The 21004-nt window shown below is 43.1% G+C and overlaps 1 protein-coding gene across 4 annotated transcripts in view; it reads left to right on the forward strand.

Moving 5' to 3' along the window:
* The window catches only part of ANO10 (anoctamin 10), a 135090-nt gene that overhangs the window by 88575 nt on the left and 25511 nt on the right, over window positions 1-21004 (forward strand). For all 4 annotated transcript variants that reach the window (XM_068236235.1, XM_068236238.1, XM_068236237.1 and 1 more), the window contains one exon: window positions 5639-5767. In XM_068236235.1, the coding sequence (XP_068092336.1) occupies window positions 5639-5767 (129 nt within the window). The remainder of the gene's footprint in view (window positions 1-5638; window positions 5768-21004) is intronic.

Genomic DNA, 21004 nt, shown 5'->3' on the forward strand with positions numbered 1-21004 from the left:
GCCAGGAATATACATATCCGGTTTGATAATCTGAAACATCACGGTTATATTTAGACCTCTTTGTTTCCTCAACCGATTTTTTGTAGGTATCCAACTTATGCTCTAAATTCTCCAAGAAGGCTTTCAACTCCTCTTCAGGAAGCAAAGCTCTCAGTTGACTAGTAATTTCCAATATTTTCACATCCACAGCCGGCAACTCGTGGTGGATGGTATTAATCATGTGTAACATGGCGTCAAAAGATGCTTTATTGAAAATGCGCTCCCAAATGGAGCAAAAGTTCTTATTCTTAGTAAACAACTGCGGGGCTACCTGAGCCCGCATAGATCTTGGTATCTTTCTGCTTCGACAATATTCAGTAAGAGTTTGAGCATGCAGGTCCAATTCAATTCTCTGTCTCTTTGATGTCTCCAACTCTCTTTTCAGAGGCTTAGCATCAGGTTTCTGCAAAAAGGTCGCTTCACCATCCGTCAGCGCCAGTATCCTAGTGGCCTGTTCACCGGTAAAGGAAAAGACATCCGGACCGATGTCAGATTCGTTTTCTCCCATGGTGCTAAGTTCCCTTTGTGGTGTACGTCAGCAATAAACACTGTGGGGGTTTGGAACAGCACCCATAAAAGGAGAGAAGTGTGTGCCCAAGCTTGCAGCGTTCCACACCACTGGAGCTGTCACTTCAAGAAATCCATCAGGAGCAGGCACCACCGATGTAGATAATCATCACTTTATTAATCACATAAGTTAAAAGGCAGCAACACAACGACAGACCGCTGTTTCGAGCCTCCTGGCTCTTTATCAAGTTGTAAAAAGCTGCAATACATACATCAACCTACCACCATTCATTATATACAATCTATGAACCAATCAGTGATCTGCGTTTGAACCCACCAATTACAGCTCACGTTGATTTGCAGAAGGTCTCTTTTTTAGATAGTTGTCTATCGTGATGGTCTGGGGTTGAGTACCGATTTATATACAAAAATTACTGACAGGAATTCAGTGTTACATTATTCTAGCTTTCATCCAACCCAGATGAAGAATTCCATTCCAGGAGGTCAGCTAAAAAGAGTATCTAGGATTGTCCCAGAGGGTGTGACCCGTGATGTTCAATTGAATAAAATGAGACAAAAATTTAAGCATAGAGGGTACCCTGCCCATACCCTTAGTACAACTAGCAGAGAGAGAAGACCCAGGGATAATTCACCACGCATGCCCTTTGTCTCCACCTATAACACCTGTAGCACACAGATTACTGCTGTAATTCGAAAACATTGGCATCTACTGAGAGAGGCCTTTCCCAGAGTCCCTGAATTTCGTTACCCCCCCACTTTTATCCTTTAAGAGAGCGCCCACTATTCGGGATAAATTGGTGCATACTAGAGCTAAGACAGAGAAACTTAGAGAAGGCAGGAAGGGTACGTACCCTTGTTTGAGTTGCCATCTATGTAGTGCCATAATTAAGGGTGATGTCTTTAGACACCCGTCTAGGGGTACTTCTTTTTTTATTAGAGAACATTATGACTGTAACTCCACGTATGTTATATATCTACTTAAGTGTCCTTGTGGACAAGCCTATGTGGATAAAACCACGAAGGCACTTAAAGTGAGACTTTCATCTCATAAATCGGCCATTAGAAATAGGGATAACACACAGGTGGTGGCAAGGCATTTTGCAGAGGCCGGTCATAATGCTTCACAGCTGAGAGTTCAAATTATAGATGGTGTTCCTATTGGGTGGGGGGGGAGGCCGTGATCGCGATAAAGAATTATCTAGACGCGAAGCGTTCTGGATTAGGAAGTTAGACGTTTTGGGGTCTGGGGGCCTTAATTTGGATTACGATCTGTCCTTCTGCATTTGAGAAGCGTTTAGGTCCTTTTGGCTAATTTACCTGTTTTTTAGGTTTAATTTTCCTTTTTAATCATGTATTTATTTTAATTAATGGATTAGTGAGAAGCGTTTGTTCTTCTTTCATTACAGTGCATTATGAATTGAATTATGTGTAACTTTGGGGATTGGTTGCCTGGGTCCATGTATGCCCCCCCTTTTTTGGCTATACTGCTTTCACTGCATCTGAACGCTGTTGGCAGTCTAGTGTCATTGTTTGCAGTAAGCCTTGGTAGAACAGAGTTAAGGCTGTTGTTTATGGTTGCCATGGCGACTGTACTGGCCTCTGAGGCGGTGATTAGGTGGGGTGGTAATAGCCTCCTTTATGTTGGGCGTCCGGATTGGACGCTTTATTTATTTACATGCTTGGCATTGGTACTGAGCAGGGGAGGCGTGACACCCTAGCCTTGCGCTATTAGTCGCCATACGAAGCTGGAGTGTATACTATTGGCCAGCGGAGATATTACACGTATCTGCCGCTTACTGGCCGGCGCCTGGAGGCTACGTGACGTCAGCGCACTTCATTTGTTTAGACAGGGAAGTGCGCTGATTGGCCGCCATTTGACCAGACGGATGCGCGTGATTGGCTGGCGGCCTGAGTGCGTGATTGGCTGCTGGCTTAGATGCGTTTTTTGCCTGAGCGGCTTTTATTAAGCAACGGAGATTTCCTGTATCTATTACAGTAAGTATATTGGGACAAGGCAACCTTATTTACACGGCTGATGTCATAAGACCATTTTTAAGCAGTTGGTGGGAGGATTCTTTCCTAAGGGGTGGGATTTACTGTGCATTGCACAGTTTCCCATCAGGTCCTCCTCACTGCTGAGCACTGTAATTGGTGGGTTCAAACGCAGATCACTGATTGGTTCATAGATTGTATATAATGAATGGTGGTAGGTTGATGTATGTATTGCAGCTTTTTACAACTTGATAAAGAGCCAGGAGGCTCGAAACAGCGGTCTGTCGTTGTGTTGCTGCCTTTTAACTTATGTGATTAATAAAGTGATGATTATCTACATCGGTGGTGCCTGCTCCTGATGGATTTCTTCTAATAATCTGACATGATGATAAATCTTAGTCATGTGTATCGATGCCAATTTCAAATGCATTAAAGTGGTAGGTGGAGCGTCTGTATCTTACAATACTTTGAAATCTATGGTTTTCTAGACAAACACCTGAAAACAATGCATTGGTTTCTATTTTTGAGCCCCTTAGCACAGCTCCCACCCTTGTGATAGTGGTATCGCAATTAGTACTTGCTAGTGAAGCATGCAGGCATGTCCACGTTACAGGCAGAAGGTCTGTTATGGAGACAGGTGTCGATGCTTATTCATGCTTGAAGCTGATGTGAATGGAATTTGCATATGTACTATGAAGTAGTTATTGCACAGGCCCTTCTGAGTGCCCCCCCGCTCATTAACATATAGTTAACTGTTTTCAGGCTCCAGCAGCATACACTGAACAGGATAGGGTGTATGTAGTGTTAAGTAAACCAAGGGTCTTATAATATATGCCATAAATACCTCACAATCCTTGCAAGAGCCCTTGTAATTAATGCATCTGGATTACACAGCCTGCCTGTAAAATACAAGCTCAAGTCTGCAACAATGCTTAGCCACTAAGATAAGGAATCTCACACACAGTGTTTCTCTCCCTCCTGCCTCTTCCTTCCCCCACCCTCCCCTTGCTTGTGTGTCATGAGACACAGACTGGGAGCTGGTATGATTTGTCTGTGACCTGTCCACACAGGAGCAGCTTGCTAGCAAGAAAGGATGCCAGGAAACTACTAGCCAAATGCATCTGTGGGTAACTTTTCTTCCATAATAACATCATCATTTGGACAATGTGCTCTGCCCATAAGCCTCTGAGTTTTGTTTGTGATATTTACATTTGGTTCCTATCAGCGCTGAACTAGTTAGCCTTAATTTTATCACCTGAGTTACGCAAAAAAGATCTAAAGCCCACCATACAAACATCAATTTTATTAACCTAAATTGGTCCCACCAGCCAGCCATCGTGTCCCTTTTGTGCTCCCCCAAAAATTTTAAGCGGGAGCCGCCACTGCAAGCAACCACGAAGTAATGGTAGCGGGTGGCATCCATAACTAACTTTTAGTTGCTCTAAAATGATCATTTCTGCAGGTACTTTGTTTTTCAATCTAAAACTGCAGTATACAAAGCCATCATCTGTAATTTTACTCACTGTTTTTCTGAATCGGCTAGTGTAGGAATGGTCTACACAATCAGCAGCTCTGCAAGAGTTTTGGGCGAGCTATGGCATGAGCCTGTAACATTACACTACCATTGATTATTAATCAGAGCTGAAGGAAGGGGAGTAAGGAGGGCTGAGCAGCAGTCACATCAGGGGTGTTGCTAGGATCCTAAGAGATCCGGGGCGCTTTTGGGCATTCCAGCCAAAAAATCGGTATGGTCATGCACAGTTACCCGGCTTTTGTGCTGGCTGGTGTGGATTTCTGCTGGGGGGCGAGCATTCCCTGATCTTCTAGTGGACCCCCTCCTACGGACCTCCCATTGAAGCACCAGAACTCCCAGCATGCCCACCAAAAAAGAACCACAGCTTCCTGTATGCTCCCATAAAGGCATCACAGCACTTAATATGCCTACATAGAGGCACCATAGCTCCCACCATACCCGCTATTGCTGTGTGCTGTGGTGCCATGCTGGGTGGTATGGTGTCATGCTGGGTGCTATGGTTCCTCTATGGGGCACATGGGGTGCTATAATGCCATGCTGGGTGCTGTGTTGCCTCTGTGGAGCATGCTGGATACTGTGCGGTGCCGCGCTAGGTGCCTCTACTTTGCCTGGGGGACATCCGGGGCACCCCAGAATAGATCATGTGCCACTGATCTTTGGGGCTAGCAACACCCCTGAGTCACATGATCATAACTTCACACTTGCATTAAAGATACTTCCAGATTTTTTTTTTCCCTTCAGGTTACTGGTGTCAACGTGTGGAGGGGGTTATTTCCCAGGCCTGTGCTTAGCATTCAGCTTTGAAGACTGTTTAGGTCTATGCTGAACACATTGATTACAATTCCAGATTGCTAACCACACAAGTGTGTAAGCTAAGAGGCTTATTTATTTATAATGCAGGGTCTTCTGCATAGCATCCAGCAGGGGAGTGGACCACTGTACACTTAAGTGGATGGGGGGAGGGGAGGCTGGAGGTGTTCCCTATGGAAGTATCTGCCCTTGTGTTGGGCTCAGGGGTTGCTTCCATGCATAATGGTGCGTTTTGATATTACAAATATTATAATGTATAAACCTGAATGAATAAATATTTAAATAAAAACATAAGGGAACGTTAGGAATATTCCATAACTGAGTTTTCCAACAAATGTACATGTATTAAAGGAGTTATTGTTGGTTACAGCAGAGAGTCCTTTGCTATAATAATGCTGGGAAACATTGTGTTACTATTCTGAGGTGATAAAGCTAGTTTGCAGCATATTTGCAAGAGACATGGCAGATCTGAGGTTAGTATGAAACACATATCTGTATCACAGTCTTGGTGAAAATCCCTACAGAGATTCTTCCTCTCCATGTATATCTTATATTATCCCTGTCAACCATTAATCACTCACAGGTAATGTGGCACCCAGTTTTATCCAGAACATATGTGGTGGTCAGCATAGCATCTGTAGCCCAGCTCATTATATAAAATGGTAAATGGTGTAATGCCTGAAATCCCTAGAAAAGGAAACCGGTTAATTTGATTTGTTTCTTTATCTTTCTTAGCTGGCATTTGAAACTCTGGGTGTTCTAGCAGTGGTTACTAACTGTGCTCTTCTTGGTATGTCTCCACAAATCAAAGCAACGCTCCAGGACTGGCATCTGGACCCCTTCTTAACAGCAATCACTGTAGAGGTATTTCTGGGTTATTTATTTTTCAATTCATGTTATCACTATTGTAATCTTGAGGTTTTTGTAGCTGCGATATCTACTTTCTAGAATGGTAAAGGAGGCACTCTTTGCCTGGCACTGGCTAGATCGCTGAACCCTCCATGAACAGGGAAGGGGAATTTCGGTGTGCCTGCAGTCAATTTGTAGCCATTTTATGGTTTAAAGAAGATCTGTGATAAATTTACAGAACATCAAAATAAACATGTTACGTTTTCCCCCGCTATTCCCCCTCTTCGTTTCTCTTATTTTCACCGCTCCCCGCTGCCAATAAATAACTTCATAAAATGTAACTTTTAAACCTTTGGGCAAGATGGCTGCAATGTAAAGTGCTTTCGGGTCAGTACACAGTCTCCCTGTACTGCTGTGCACCTGAGCTGAGCTGAAGCCACACAAGGCAGATCTCCTCCCTGCTGTCATGGCAGATCTTAACCCCCTTACGCTAGCTGGAGCACACAGAAAGGTCAGGGATGACTCATCAGATGATACCTGCAGGGGGAGACAGAGGCAGATAGCAGGGGGGAACAGCTGCTGTATTGTCTGCCTCTTCCTGCAGCACAATATTCGTCTAACTAGACGAATAATTAGAAAGGAGCAGGAGAGAGACAGCACAGCTGTTTCTAAACAAGACAAGGGAAAAAAGATTTTTACTTATGAAAGGAACATATCTCTTCATTTAAATTGCATTTTAAAAAAGGGCCACAGAACCCCTTTAACCACTTGAGGACCGTGGGCTTTACCCCCCTTAAGGACCAGGCACTTTTTTTCCATTCAGACCACTGCAGCTTTCACGGTTTATTGCTCGCTCATACAACCTACCACCTAAATGAATTTTGGCTCCTTTTCTTGTCACTAATAAAGCTTTCTTTTGGTGCTATTTGATTGCTGCTGCGATTTTTACTTTTTATTATATTCATCAAAAAAACATGAATTTTGTCAAATGATTTTTTTTAACTTTCTGTGCTGGCATTTTTCAAATAAAGTAAAATTTCTGTATACATTCAGCACGAAAAATGTGGACAAACATGTTTTTGATTAAAATAAAACCCATTCAGCTTATATTTATTGGTTTGGGTAAAAGTTATAGCTTTTACAAACTATGGTGCAAAAAGTGAATTTTCCCATTTTCCAAGATCTCTGACTTTTCTGACCACCTGACATGTTTCATGAGGGGCTAGAATTCCAGGATAGTATAAATACCCCCCAAATTACCCCATTTTAGAAAGAAGACATCGCAAAGTATTCACTGAGAGGCATAGTGAGTTCATAGAAGATATTATTTTTTTGTCACAAGTAAGCGGAAAATGACACTTTGTGACCAAAAAAAAAAAAAAGTTCCCATTTCTTCTAACTTGCGACAAAAAAAATGAAATCTGCCACAGACTCACCATGCCCCTCTCTGAATACCTTTAAGTGTCTACTTTCCAAAATGGGGTCATTTGTGGGGTGTGTTTACTGTCCTGACATTTTGGGGGGTGCTAAATTGTAAGCACCCCTGTAAAGCCTAAAGGTGCTCATTGGACTTTGGGCCCCTTAGCGCAGTTAGGCTGCAAAAAAGTGCCACACATGTGGTATTGCCGTACTCAGGAGAAATAGTATAATGTGTTTTGGGGTGTATTTTTAGACATACCCATGCTGGGTGGGAGAAATATCTCTGTAAATGACAATTGTTTGATTTTTTTTTTTACACACAATTGTCCATTTACAGAGATATTTCTCCCACTCAGCATGGGTATGTGTAAAAATACACCCCAAAACACATTATACTACTTCTCCTGAGTACGCCTATAACACGTGTGGCACTTTTTTGCACCCTAACTGCGCTAAGGGGCCCAAAGTCCAATGAGTACCTTTAGGATTTCACAGGTCATTTTTGTTTCAAGACTACTCCTCACGGTTTAGGGCCCCTAAAATGCCAGGGCAATGCCCTAAAATTTCCGCTAACTTTTGACAAAAAATAAAATCTTCTATGAACTTGTCATACACCTAACAGAATACCTTGGGGTGTCTTTTTTTCTAAAATGGGGTCACTTGTAGGGTTCCTATACCGCCCTGGCATTTTACGGACCCAAAACCGTGAGTAGTCTGGAAACCAAATGTCTCAATGACTGTTCAGGGGTATAAGCATCTGCAAATTTTGATGACAGGTGGTCTATGAGGGGGCGAATTTTGTGGAACCGGTCATAAGCAGGGTGGCCTTTTAGATGACAGGTTGTATAGGGCCTGATCTGATGGATAGGAGTGCTAGGGGGGTGACAGGAGGTGATTGATGGGTGTCTCTGAGGGTGGTTAGAGGGGAAAATAGATGCAATCAATGCACTGGGGAGGTGATCGGAAGGGGGTCTGAGGGGGATCTGAGGGTTTGGCCGAGTGATCAGGAGCCCACACGGGGCAAATTAGGGCCTGATCTGATGGGTAGGTGTGCTAGGGGGTGACAGGAGGTGATTGATGGGTGTCTCAAGGTGTGATTAGAGGGGGGAATAGATGCAAGCAATGCACTGGCGAGGTGATCAGGGCTGGGGTCTGAGGGCGTTCTGAGGGTGTGGGCGGGTGATTGAGTGCCCTAGGGGCAGATAGGGGTCTAATCTGATAGGTAGCAGTGACAGGGGGTGATTAATGGGTAATTAGTGGGTGTTTAGGGTAGAGAACAGATGTAAACACTGCACTTGGCAGGTGATCTGCGGGCGATCTATTGGTGTGGGTGGGTGATCAGATTGCCCGCAAGGGCAAGTGACAGGGGGTGATCGATGGGTGACAGTGACAGGGGGTGATTGACAGGTGATCAGTGGGTTATTACAGGGAAGAACAGATGTAAATATTGCACTGGCGAATTGATAAGGGGGGGTCTGAGGGCAATCTGAGCGTGTAGGCGGGTGATTTGGGCCCGCAAGGTGCAGATTAGGGTCTGATCTGATGGGTAACAGTGACAGGTGGTGATAGGGGGTGATTGATGGGTAATTAGTGGGTGTTTAGTGTAGAGAACAGATGTAAACACTGCACTTGGGAGGTGATCTGACGTCGGATCTGCGGGCGATCTATTGGTGTGCGTGCGTGATCAGATTGCCCGCAAGGGACAGGTTAGGGGCTGATTGATGGGTGGCAGTGACAGGGAGTATTGATGGGTGATTGACAGGTGATCAGGGGGATAGATGCATACAGTACACAGGGGGGGGGGGGGGTCTGGGGAGAATCTGAGGGGTGGGGGGGTGATCAGGAGGGAGCAGGGGGTGCAAACAGTGGTCTGGGGGGTGGGCAGGGGGGGGGGGTCTGAGAGGTGCTGTGGGCGATCAGGGGGTAGGGGGGGGGAAATCAGTGTGCTTGGGTGCAGACTAGGGTGGCTGCAGCCTGCCCTGGTGGTCCCTCGGACACTGGGACCACCAGGGCAGGAGGCAGCCTGTATAATACACTTTGTATACATTACAAAGTGTATTATACACTTTGTATGCGGCGATCCGGGTGCTAGTAACCCGCCGGCGCTTCCGAACGGCCGGCGGGTTACAGCGCTAGGTGGGCGGAGCCAGTCCCCGGCAGCCGATGGCGTCACGAATGACGCGATTGTGCCGCCCATGCCCCTACAAGGACCGCCGCCTCTGGGCATGAGCTGGTCCTTGCGGGATCCACTTTCCGGCCGCCCCTGTGCAGTGGGTTAAGAGTTAAGTGGTTAAGAAAGCCGTTCTTCAGCCATGATCTTACCTGTAGCCCTAACCCCGCTCTTGACGCCTTTGTCACAAAATTGCTTCAACCTTAAAGCAAACCAGATATGAAAATGAAAAGTCAAAATAAACATTTACACATTATACTTACCTCCCGTGTAGTCTACTCATCAATCTTTCTCCTCTCCTGTGTTGTTTTGTCCACTGTATTCAGTGGAATTCTCCATCCACCATTTTGAAAATGGCCATTACCCCATAACTGCTTCCTGGTCAGCACACTGTTAAACTGTAATCTTGCCCATGTAAGTCTTAGGGAAACATGGACATTACATTGCTCATCAGTTGTCCTTTCAGTTATAATTGACTGCAACTGATATATAACTGACAGCAATTGATATATTTCAGTTGGCAAAATCTTGTCAAAACTGGAAAGAATAGTTGTAAGAAGAAAATGCTGAGCTTCTAAGAGGAACGGATGGCAAGGTTAATATGTAATATATTTATGTGAAATTTATTTGCAGGTACATCATGAGGTTATTTTAAATATTTTACTCGGTTCAGGTTCCCTTTTAAAAGTTATTTGAAATAAGAAAAATGGAGGCTACTGTACTTTTAAACAATACCATTTGCCTGGCAGTCCTGCTGAACGTTCATGCATCACTAATGTCTGAATCGTACCAGCATACAGCAAATTCATTTAAACTACAGCCATTAACATGTGATCTGCATGCTTGTTCAGGGTCTATGGCTAGAAGTATTAGAGGCAGAAGATCAGCAGGACAGTCAGGAAATCTGGATTGTTTAAAAGGAAATTAATATGGCAGCCTTCATATCCCTCTCACTTCAGGTGTCCTTTAAACCTTAACCTCCTTAAATTATTGACCTTAAACATTTTACCTTCCATCTAACCCAAGCACTAACATTAACCCTGAACCTCAACCATAAACCCTGCACTGACCATATTTGCACCCTAACGCTAACCTAGTCCTGCAGCTTGCCCTCCCCTATCTTCACTTGCTAAAATATGAGTGCGTATCTTAGTAGCCTAAGTTTCGGCCCTGATATTATTTTGTGCAATGTGAATAGAAGAAAGGTGTAAATATGGAGCAACTGTAGCCACTTAGACACTGACCATTTGAGTAGGCTAAGCATCTGCTGCTTGCATATGTAAAATTATGCTAAAAGCTATTAACACAATTCCAAGAGTAATTACCTAGAAAGATGGTTTCTGATAGCGTTCTTGTAATGATTGTTTTTAACACACTGGCCTGGCTCTCTGCTAAGCAGCCTATTTTGTAATATGGAAGGGGAGAATTAACTAGGGGTCACATTTTAAAAACTCGTGCAATATCTCCCTCTGAACAGAAGATGGCACTGCTGAGTAGGAAACAGATTACCTCTCTACTAATTTCAATGGCACCCAGTTGCCAGAAGCAGTAGTGCAGTATGTAAGCAAAGCATCCTCTGGCTGTTTGGTTCTCTCTGTGCCTAATATCTACAGTTAATGCTGGGGGGGGGGGGTTGCTGGCAAAGCAAGGACTAATGGCCCATACTCACGAGGGACTTTTGTCGCCTCAACACGCGGCGCGCGCGTGTTGCGGCGACAGGTCGCCCGTGAGTATGGGCCGTCGCACGCCCGCGCGCCCCCGAACTGTCGCCCGTCGCTATGTCGCCATGCGATTGAAACTTTCAATCGCATGGCGACAGTCGCCGCTGCCCCCCCGCCGCAACTGTCGCTAGTCCGCGTGAGTACGCGGACTAGCGACAGCAACCTCCATTGAGGTTCACAGACCTTCCGGCGGGGGGAGGAGGAACGTCAGCGACAGCTTCCGCCTTGCCGCTGGTCCCTCTTCCGCATGTGTACGCGGAGGGACCTGGCGAGAAGCTGTCGCCCACACGCTCACGTGTGCTGGCGACAGGCGAGTTTTGCAGCCCGTGAGTACGGGCCTTAAGTGTCAAAGGGAGTTTTTAAGTGCAGATATACAGTGATGTGGAAAACTATTTGCCCCCTCCCTGATTTCTTATTCTTTTGCATGTTTGTCACACTTAAATGTTTCTGCTCATCAAAAACCGTTAACTATTAGTCAAAGATAAAATAATTGAACACAAAATGCAGTTTAAGTTATGGTTTTTATTATTTAGTGAGAAAAAAAAACTCCAAATCTACATGGCCCTGTGTGAAAAAGTGATTGCCCCCCCTTGTTAAAAAAATAACTTAACTGTGGTTTATCACACCTGAGTTCAATTTCTGTAGTCACCCCCAGGCCTGATTACTGCCACACCTGTTTCAATCAAGAAATCACTTAAATAGGAGCTATCTGACTCAGAGAAGTAGACCAAAAGCACCTCAAAAGCTAGACGACATGCCAAGATCCAAAGAAATTCAGGAACAAATGAGAACAAAAGTAATTGAGATCTATCAGTCTGGTAAACGTTATAAAACCATTTCTAAAGCTTTGGGACTCCAGCGAACCACAGTGAGAGCCATTATCCACAAATGGCAAAAACATGAAACAGTGATGAACCTTCCCAGTAGTGGCCGGCCGACCAAAATTACCCCAAGAGCGCAGAGAAAATTCATCCGAGAGGCCACAAAAGACCCCAGGACAACATCTAAAGAACTGCAGGCCTCATTTGCCTCAATTAAGGTCAGTGTGGCATATATCCAAGGCGCAAACCACTTTTAAGCAAAAAGAAAATTAAGGCTCGTCTCAATTTTGCTAAACAACATCTCAATGATTGCCAAGACTTTTGGGAAAATACCTTGTGGACCGACGAGACAAAAGTTGAACTTTTTAGAAGGTGGGTGTCCTGTTACATCTGGCGTAGAAGTAACACAGCATTTCAGCAAAAGAACATCATACCAACAGTAAAATATGGTGGTGGTAGTGTGATGGTCTGGGGTTGTTTTGCTGCTTCAGGACCTGGAAGGCTTGCTGTGATAGATGGAACCATGAATTCTACTGTCTACCAAAAAATCCTGAAGGAAAATGTCCAGCCATCTGTTCGTCTACTAAAGCTGAAGCGATCTTGGGTGCTGCAGCAGGACAATGACCCAAAACACACCAGCAAATTCACCTCTGAATGGCTGAACAAAAACAAAATGAAGACTTTGGAGTGGCCTAGTCAAAGTCCTGACCTGAATCCTATTGAGATGTTGTGGCGTGACCTTAAAAAGGCGGATCATGCTAGAAAACCCTCAAATAAATTTCTTTTTCACACAGGGCCATGTAGGTTTTGAGGGTTTTTTTCTCACTAAATAATAAAAACCATCATTTAAAACTGCATTTTGTGTTCAATTATGTTATCTTTGACTAATAGTTAACGGCTTTTGAAGAGCAGAAACATTTAAGTGTGACAAACATGCAAAAGAATAAAAAATCAGGAAGGGGGCAAATAGTTTTTCACATCACTGTACATCTTTTCCATGTTACTTTTGGTTCTTGCGCCACAGGTACAGATTCACTTTTTGTTTGTTCCAGAAAGTCTTGGATGTACTCTCTCCTCATACATAGTTATTTGGGTTGAAAAAAGACATACGTCATTTCCTCCTTTTTTTAATTACACAGATGGAGGCTGCAAACCTTTTGCAACTAATAAATTATTTTTAGAAGATTGCAGGCAAGATTTTCTGATCTCACAAACACTCTCCAATGCTCTTCAACTTTAGCATATCAAACCCAAAGCTAAACCAACTTGCACGTCAGATTTTTCCTTCACCAAACCAGTCAATCCTAGTCATCTCGGCCAAAGATCTGTGCGTCCAGATGTCCCCTGACATTGTTGGCCTCTTCTCCAGCGGGGTATACCACTTTTCTGCTATTTTTCTTGCAGGATTTTAAAAAGGCAATTGATCAGCCTGTCTGTACAGCTCTTCTAATTTAACTGCTGTCCATAAATGATTATTTTGGGTGTCTAAAATAGAACTTGTGAGTGTAGCTTTATCCTGTACTAATAGAGGTGACATGTCAGTATTATGATACTGGGTAACCCTTTATAGTTCAAGCCAGGGCTGTGGAGTCGGTACAAAAATCTTCCGACTCCGACTCCTCAGTTTATGAAACCACGACTCCGACTCCAACCCCGACTCCAGGTAACCAAAATGGCTCAGACTCCTTAGTCTAATATTTAACAGGGCTGTGGATTTTGTACAAAAATCACCCGACTCCGACTCCTCAGTTTATGAAACCACGACCCCGACTCCGGGTGCCCAAAATTGCCCCGACTCCGACTCCACAGCCCTGGTTCAAGCATGTTGTTTTAGTGTTCAGAGCCTTATTGAATGCTATTTGATGCCATTTCAATACTCTGTGAATTCTGGTGAATGTGATGGATATGAGACCAGTCAATGATCAAGCATGATTGTATGATGCAAGCTATAGGTGAAAATGCCTTTGTAGTTTGGGCATGAATTGGCATCTGAAACTGAGCAAGTTTCCTCATCACTGTTAACATATTGGTAACATTGTGTTGTCTTAGCTCAGCCTTTGGATCATGCTGTCCCTCTAGACACAGACGTGTAAATAATGTTTTGTGCTGGCTAGTAGGCGGATTTCACCCACATAATCAGTGCTTATTTAGTGGCAGAAATATATTTCCCAGAATAAAGTTGTCAGGCAGAGAGAAGCATTTCATTACTCATCAATCATTAGCAGATCTATTAACCAAGTATGAGTAAGGCACCTCTGTAAGCCTGATGGTATTGGAGCAGGATAAAATGGGGTGCTATTTTGTTTTACCGCATACACTGGGTATAAAAATTGAATTGAGTGTAAACACGTTACACAGGTAGGGTAGCTGAAGTTGGAACCTAGAGCAAAAAATAGTCTAAAGAGCCATCCAAATAAGATCAGAGCTTTATTGAATATAAATAAACTAAATATAAGTGTACACAAGAAATATACCATAAAAAATATAAGTATTCAGAAAGTGCATGGTCCTCACCCAATCCCTTAATTTTTTTTTTTAAATAAAACAGCTACAATGAACCAGCATTCAGGTGAGCCAGCAGAACTTAAAGTACCACTACCGCGAATAATTTTTTAATCATCCCACAGTACATACATCAATTATACAGAAGCCTTACTGTGTCATTTTTTTTTATTTTCTGACATCGCCCTTTAATGATCTGTATCTCAATGTACCGTAATCTGTTTCCGTCAGTCCCTGAACTAATGCTGACAGACTATTGTATCTATAACTCCATAGTAGGGGGAGCCTTGTTGTCAGGTGTTGTAATAAAAAAAAACAGATGGATTAGCCCTAACTGTCAAAACTGTGCCATACAGACTCACGCGCTGAGTCTATCGACGTTACATCCAAAGGACCCCCACACTCCTGGCAGCCTGCAGGCATTAGGGGAGGCAGCTGTCAGTGCAGATTCTGCTGCACAATGAGCTGCTCTCCCCTTCCTTCAATTACCCGCTTCTCTGTACTATTGGTAGTGCGGCTGCGCATTGAGCCGCTCTGTCTGGAATCACTGTAGGTCTGCCTCTGATGACGTGCAGACTAATGAGCCGCTCCTCGTTTCCATTCATTCGCCTCTGATCAGCTGTTTTTGCACGCTCAAATGGTTGAAATTTCATTTGTATACAGGGGGAGAGCAGCTCATTGTGCAGCAGAATCTGCACTGACAGCTGCCTCCCCTAATGCCTGCAGGCTGCCAGGAGCGTGAGGGTCCTTTGGATGTAACGCCGATAGACTCAGCGCATGAGTCTGCATGGCACAGTTTTGACAGTTAGGGAGAGCAGGGCTAATCCATCTGTTTTTCTTTATTACAATACCTGACAACAAGGTTCCCCCTGCTATGGAGTTATAGATGCAAAAGTCCGTCAGCGTTAGTTCAGGGACTGACGGAAACAGGTTACATTGAGATACGTATCATTAAAGGGCCATGTCAGAAAATTAAAAAAAATTACACAGTAAGGCTTCTGTATAATTGATGTATCTAATGTGGGATGATTAAAAATGAATTATCTTTGGTAGTGGTCCTTTAAAGAGGAACTGTAACCAAGGTTTGAACTCCACCCCAGTCTGTAGCTGATATCCCCTTTCCTATGAGAAATCTTTACCTTTTCTCAAATAGATTATCAGAGAAGTCTGTATGGTTGATTTTGTGGTGAAACCCCTCCCACAGTGTGATGTCAGGACCTGTCTATGAACCTTGTTGTCTTGTGATAAATAACAGCTGTTTCCAACTACCAAGAAACCAGTATCTCTCTCTGTGCATATATATATATATATATATATATATATATATATATATATATATATATATATATATATACATATATATATCTATGAAAAAAACAACCTTGTAGCCAGGGATGCTCAAATCCGTATTCGGAAGATACCCAGATAGTTGTATCCACATATCTCCCAGTACACCTTTGCGGGTGGGGGGGGTCAATCTTACCTGTATGACGTCTTCTTGCCCCGTCCCTCGGTGCCTCCCACGATGCGGTCCTCGCGACTCCGAACATTTCCTCCTTCTGGGTTGAAGGAGGAAGGGTTTGGAGTCACGTGATGCGCGTGTAGCGCATCGTGGGAGGAGCCGAGGGACGGCGGGGGTGGTTATAAATAATGGCAGTTGGAGTTGTCTAGTTTTTTGGGGGTTTTTTGTCTGCCAGTATTAAAGATGACATGCAGGCTCATTGTGGATCAAACATGAACAAATTGCATGGCGAATATCAATTGTTTCTTGATCTCTCTTCTATTTTTTAACTTCTCAGTTTGCAAGGTATTGATTTTTTTTTTACCCTTTTTGCTAAAGTTCCTCTTTAATGGAGACTGATGCTACGGTTAGTTTAAAACCGTTAGTTCCTACGGATAATTCTAGTACGCCACAGTATGTTGGTCTAACACAGGCTATATTGCACATGCAAATGTTAGTGATCACACAAAAGCAGGCTGATGCTTTCAGTGTAGAACCCTTTTGCACCAAGTGAGTTCTGATGCCATCAGTGAATTGGATGCAATTTTCAAATGCAAGTTCTCCCTCAGCAACATAGTAATTGTGGCAAGTATTTCAAGCCGGACCGTTTCACTTTAAATCATAATGCAAACTGTACTTCTGCTGCATTTTTCTTCCATTTTTATCTTGAATGTAATTGGAGAAAAAAAATGCAAAACATCGCACAATAGTATGATTGCGTTTTCATTTTTGAGTGTAAAAAGGTTCCTAAAGTGTACCTGTAGAGAAAAAGTGCCCAAGGCAAATACTCACCTTAGAGGAGGCAAGCCTCTGGATTATCCAAAGACTTCCCCCGTCGTCCTTGCCACCACTGATCCAGCAATGGGACCCTCTAAACCTCCTCGAAAAGGGTTTGTCGAAGAGGTTCGCATGGCCGCACTTCCATCCATGTACAAGTGTGGCTGCACTGCGCAGGCACAAGATGGGCTGCAGCTGCGCAGTAGCACAGAGTCGCTTGTGCATGGATATTTCTGTCATGCACAGAACATGAACAGATGAGAACACGGCTACAAACTTTGAGGGTCCCCGGCAGCGGTACTGGACCGGTTGGATGACGTGGGAAGCCTCTGGAAGAGTCAGAGGTTTCCTTATATGGAGTTAAGTATCTTTCTTTTTATTTTCCCATAAAGTTGCAGCTTTGCTTTAATGAACAAAACTAATGGCAGTCCTGGGATGCCAGTAGCAGCATGCTGGACTGACTAAATGCTTGTGTAAAGCACAAAGAGCACCTGCAATGTGCAAATGGACAATCAGGTGCACACCAAATTAGTAGAGCAAAAGACTGTTCCTTAGGATATATGCTAAAATGTGAAAATAATATCGGCTATCTACTGGATTTTCATACTGTTGGTATAGCTAAATATTAGTCTATGTGAAATTGCGGTGCAGCTGAGCTCATTCATGGGAAGCTATGTTGACCATATCATTTGTCTCATGTCCATTGCAACCTTTAGCTTTAGGTAGTTCTCCCCAGAGACTTTTTTACCCTTGTGGGCTGTACTGTAATTCACTGACGGCAAGCTTTATATTGAAATGCATGTTACTTGCCAAGGTGTGCTGTAAAAAGGAATCATCAGTATTCTCACCCTGTTTGCATATTCCTGGTGAATAGATTTACCAGAAAAATCTTTTTTTAGCTGTCACATTACATGAGCGAAATAGCCTCTTGTAGAAGGCTTTACTGTTAGTTTTATACTCCAGTCTCCAGTAATACGCCTTGGCTTTTAAAAGTATTGCTGTAACCTTGAGATAATAATTTATGTTCTTTTCATTTGCCATGTGTTTTATGTACCTGCTATTGCTCTAATGCCTTGCCCAGATATTACATACTGAATACAAATGTAATCTATTGTGACCTTGTCAGCTGTGTCTGGGACCACCGTCACTCGCACACACATTTCCCTGTCCACAGCCCTCTGATTCCTAATGATGATCACATTTCATTTGGGATTCAAGTTTGTAAAAGGAGAACTCTGCCATATTGTTGGCTTTGGCATTTCATGGAGAAAATCAGTTTTTATATGGTGTGGATGAGAGCACTCCTGCCTTGTATGTTCTCCCAGTGTTAGTGTGGATTTCTTCTTGGCACTCTGTTTTCCTCTCACATCCCAAAAATAAACGGATAAGTTTATTAGTCCTCCTCCACAATTGGCCTTAGATTATGACCGAACCTTTAGACTATGACTATGGTAGGATTTTGATTATGAATTGCCCAGATTAATGGTTAGTGATATGTCTATGGACTGTAAAATACTTGTTTGGAAATGTCAGTGTCCAAGAGTGGCCTCTGGACTGGAAAAGGTCAGTTTACATTCCAATCCCAAAAAGGGCAATGCAAAGAGTGCTCAAATTATCGGACAGTTGCATTAATCTTACATTCCAGCAAGGTTATGCCCAAAATTCTACAAGGCATAATGCAACAATATATGATTCAAGATTCAAGCACTTTATTGTCATTGTGTAACACAACAAAATTACTTGGAGCGAGAACTGCCTGATGTACAAGCTGGTTTTAGAAGAGGGAGAGAGAGGCACAAGGGTCCGTATTGTCAGCATTCGATGGATAACAGAGAAAGCAAGGGACTTTCAGAAAAATGTCTACTTTTGCTTTGACAATTCAAAAGCATGTAACTGTGTTGGCTATGATACAATATGGTGGATTCTCATGTAAATGCTTATACCATGCCATCTCATTTGCCTTTTGAGGAATCTATATGTAAACCAAGATGCAACAGTTAGAACAAAGTATGAAATAATTGACTGGTTCCAAAATTGGTAAAGGAGTGCAACAAGGTTGCATATCGTCTCCTTATTTATTTAACTTGTATGTGAAATATGTAATGCAGAAAGTTGGTTTGGATGAGTCGCATGCTGAAATTAAAATAGTAGGCAGGAATATTAACAATCTGAGGTGTGCAGATTATATCACTCTGATGGCTGTAACTGAGAAAGAATTAAAGAGCCTAGTTATGTTATGCATGTCAAAAAAGAAAGTGCCAAAGCTGTTCTGCTGCTTAACATCAAGAAAACTAAATTCATGTCATCTGCTGCAATGAGCAATCTGCAAATAGATGAGAAAAAAGTAGAAGTTGTAACAGATTTCATCTTCCTCGGATAAAAGATCTCTGCGGATGGTGGCTTCAACCATGAGATTAGGAGACACTTGTTGCTTGGAAGGAAAGCTATGGCAAGCTTGAACAAGATACTAAAGGATAAAGATGTCACTTTACTAAGATTAGGATAGTTAAAGCTATGGTCTTCCCATTAGTAACATATGGCTGTGAAAGATGGACTATAAAAAAGGTAATGCGTAGAAAAATCTATGCTTTTTAACGGTGGGTGTGGAGAAAGCTACTAAGAGTTCCTTGGGCTGCTAGAAGGGCTACCTAGTCAAATCTTAAATAAATAAGGCCAGAGTGTTCACTAGAAGGTCTGATACTACTATTAAAACTCAAACACTGGTTTCTTAATGAGAAGACCAGATTCTTTAGATAAATTATTGATGCTTGGAAAAATTGAGGGTAAAAATAGAGCATGGCAGAGGCCAAGGTGGGTAGACAGCACACGTGAAGGTATGAACATACCTATGCAGCAGTTGACAGAATATGTGATTGACGGTGACACCTGGCGTGCAGAAGTATATATGGTCGCAAAGAGTCAACTAAACAAATGGGGAGGAATGATTTATTGAATTTAAAAAATAAATTTGATTAGAAAATGCTTTTTTACATCTGAAAGTTACCCTAGGATTAGGGTTATGTGCCTTTGGTCAGGCCACTGCCATCTCGGCTTCTGGTGGCTGGGTTTACATTTAGCTAAACAGATCATTTTATCAAAAATAAGGGGAAGTGCTCATTAAAAGTAAACCTAAAGTCAAAATAAACTGATGAGATAAACCATAAATCCTCCTACTCCTAAAGTTACTTCAAGATGATTTCAAGATGACATCTGCTTATGTCACATCACAGAATGACAGTGACACCTGCTGTAAATGTTTCTGAAATGTTTATGTCGTACATGTATGTTCACATCAATCAGTCAGAAGTGATCAGGCCCTGGTGGAATTAGCACGGCACTGGTGGGAGTAGCACAAGATCACACTGCATGCATTACAAAGCCTCTGATGTGAGGATACTGCAGTAGGATGAAAAGTGGTAACACCTAATTATTATGTACCTGCTTTATATCCAGTCACTGCTCTGTACTGCCTGACCTGGTGTTTATAAGTTAAGATACCGATGAATATTATGGTGCAGTAAAGACTGAGAGGATGAAGTACTTTGTGAAGAAGAGGTAGTCCTAATATTGAATACTGCTATAGTTTACCCTCAGATATGCTTCCAGTGTCTGCATGCTCAACTTAGATAGGTCTATGAATGACAACTGGCTGAAACTAAATGCAGACAAAACTGAAGTCCTTCTGATTGGAGGGCAGAGCATGATAACAAAACAACTTAACTTGCAGTCTTCACCACTGGGAATAGGAGGCACGGATCTACGCAGCTCTGATCATGTGCGTAGCCTGGGAGTTCTAATTGATGGGGATTTAAACTTCAGAACTCAAATCTCTGCTGTGGTGAAATCATCCTATTTTCACCTGAAGAACATAGCAAAAATCAAGCACCTCATACCCCCAGAAGATCTGCCAACCTTAGTCCACGCCTTCATCACATCCCGACTGGACTACTGCAATGCTCTCTACACTGGCCTTCCAAAAAAGGCCTTGTACCACCTACAGCTGATACAGAATACTGCTGCCAGACTGCTAACCAACCAACCCCGTCACTGCCACATAACGCCAGTCCTGCATTCCCTTCACTGGCTACCTATAGAATGGAGAGTCCTATTCAAGATCGGCCTACTGACATTTAAATCCCTGAATAATCTAGGCCCTGGATACATGAAAGATATGTTACAGCTGCGTAGCAATCCCCGCATTCTCAGATCCACAGGTTCTAATAATCTAGTCATACCCAGAGTCCACTTGGAAACTTTTGGTCCCAGAGCCTTCTGTCATGCTGCCCCTACGTTTTGGAACTCCTTACCTCAAAAGATCAGGACAGCCCCATCCCTGGACGT

Source organism: Hyperolius riggenbachi, chromosome 5, assembly GCF_040937935.1.
Source record: "Hyperolius riggenbachi isolate aHypRig1 chromosome 5, aHypRig1.pri, whole genome shotgun sequence".
Lineage (NCBI taxonomy): Eukaryota > Metazoa > Chordata > Amphibia > Anura > Hyperoliidae > Hyperolius > Hyperolius riggenbachi.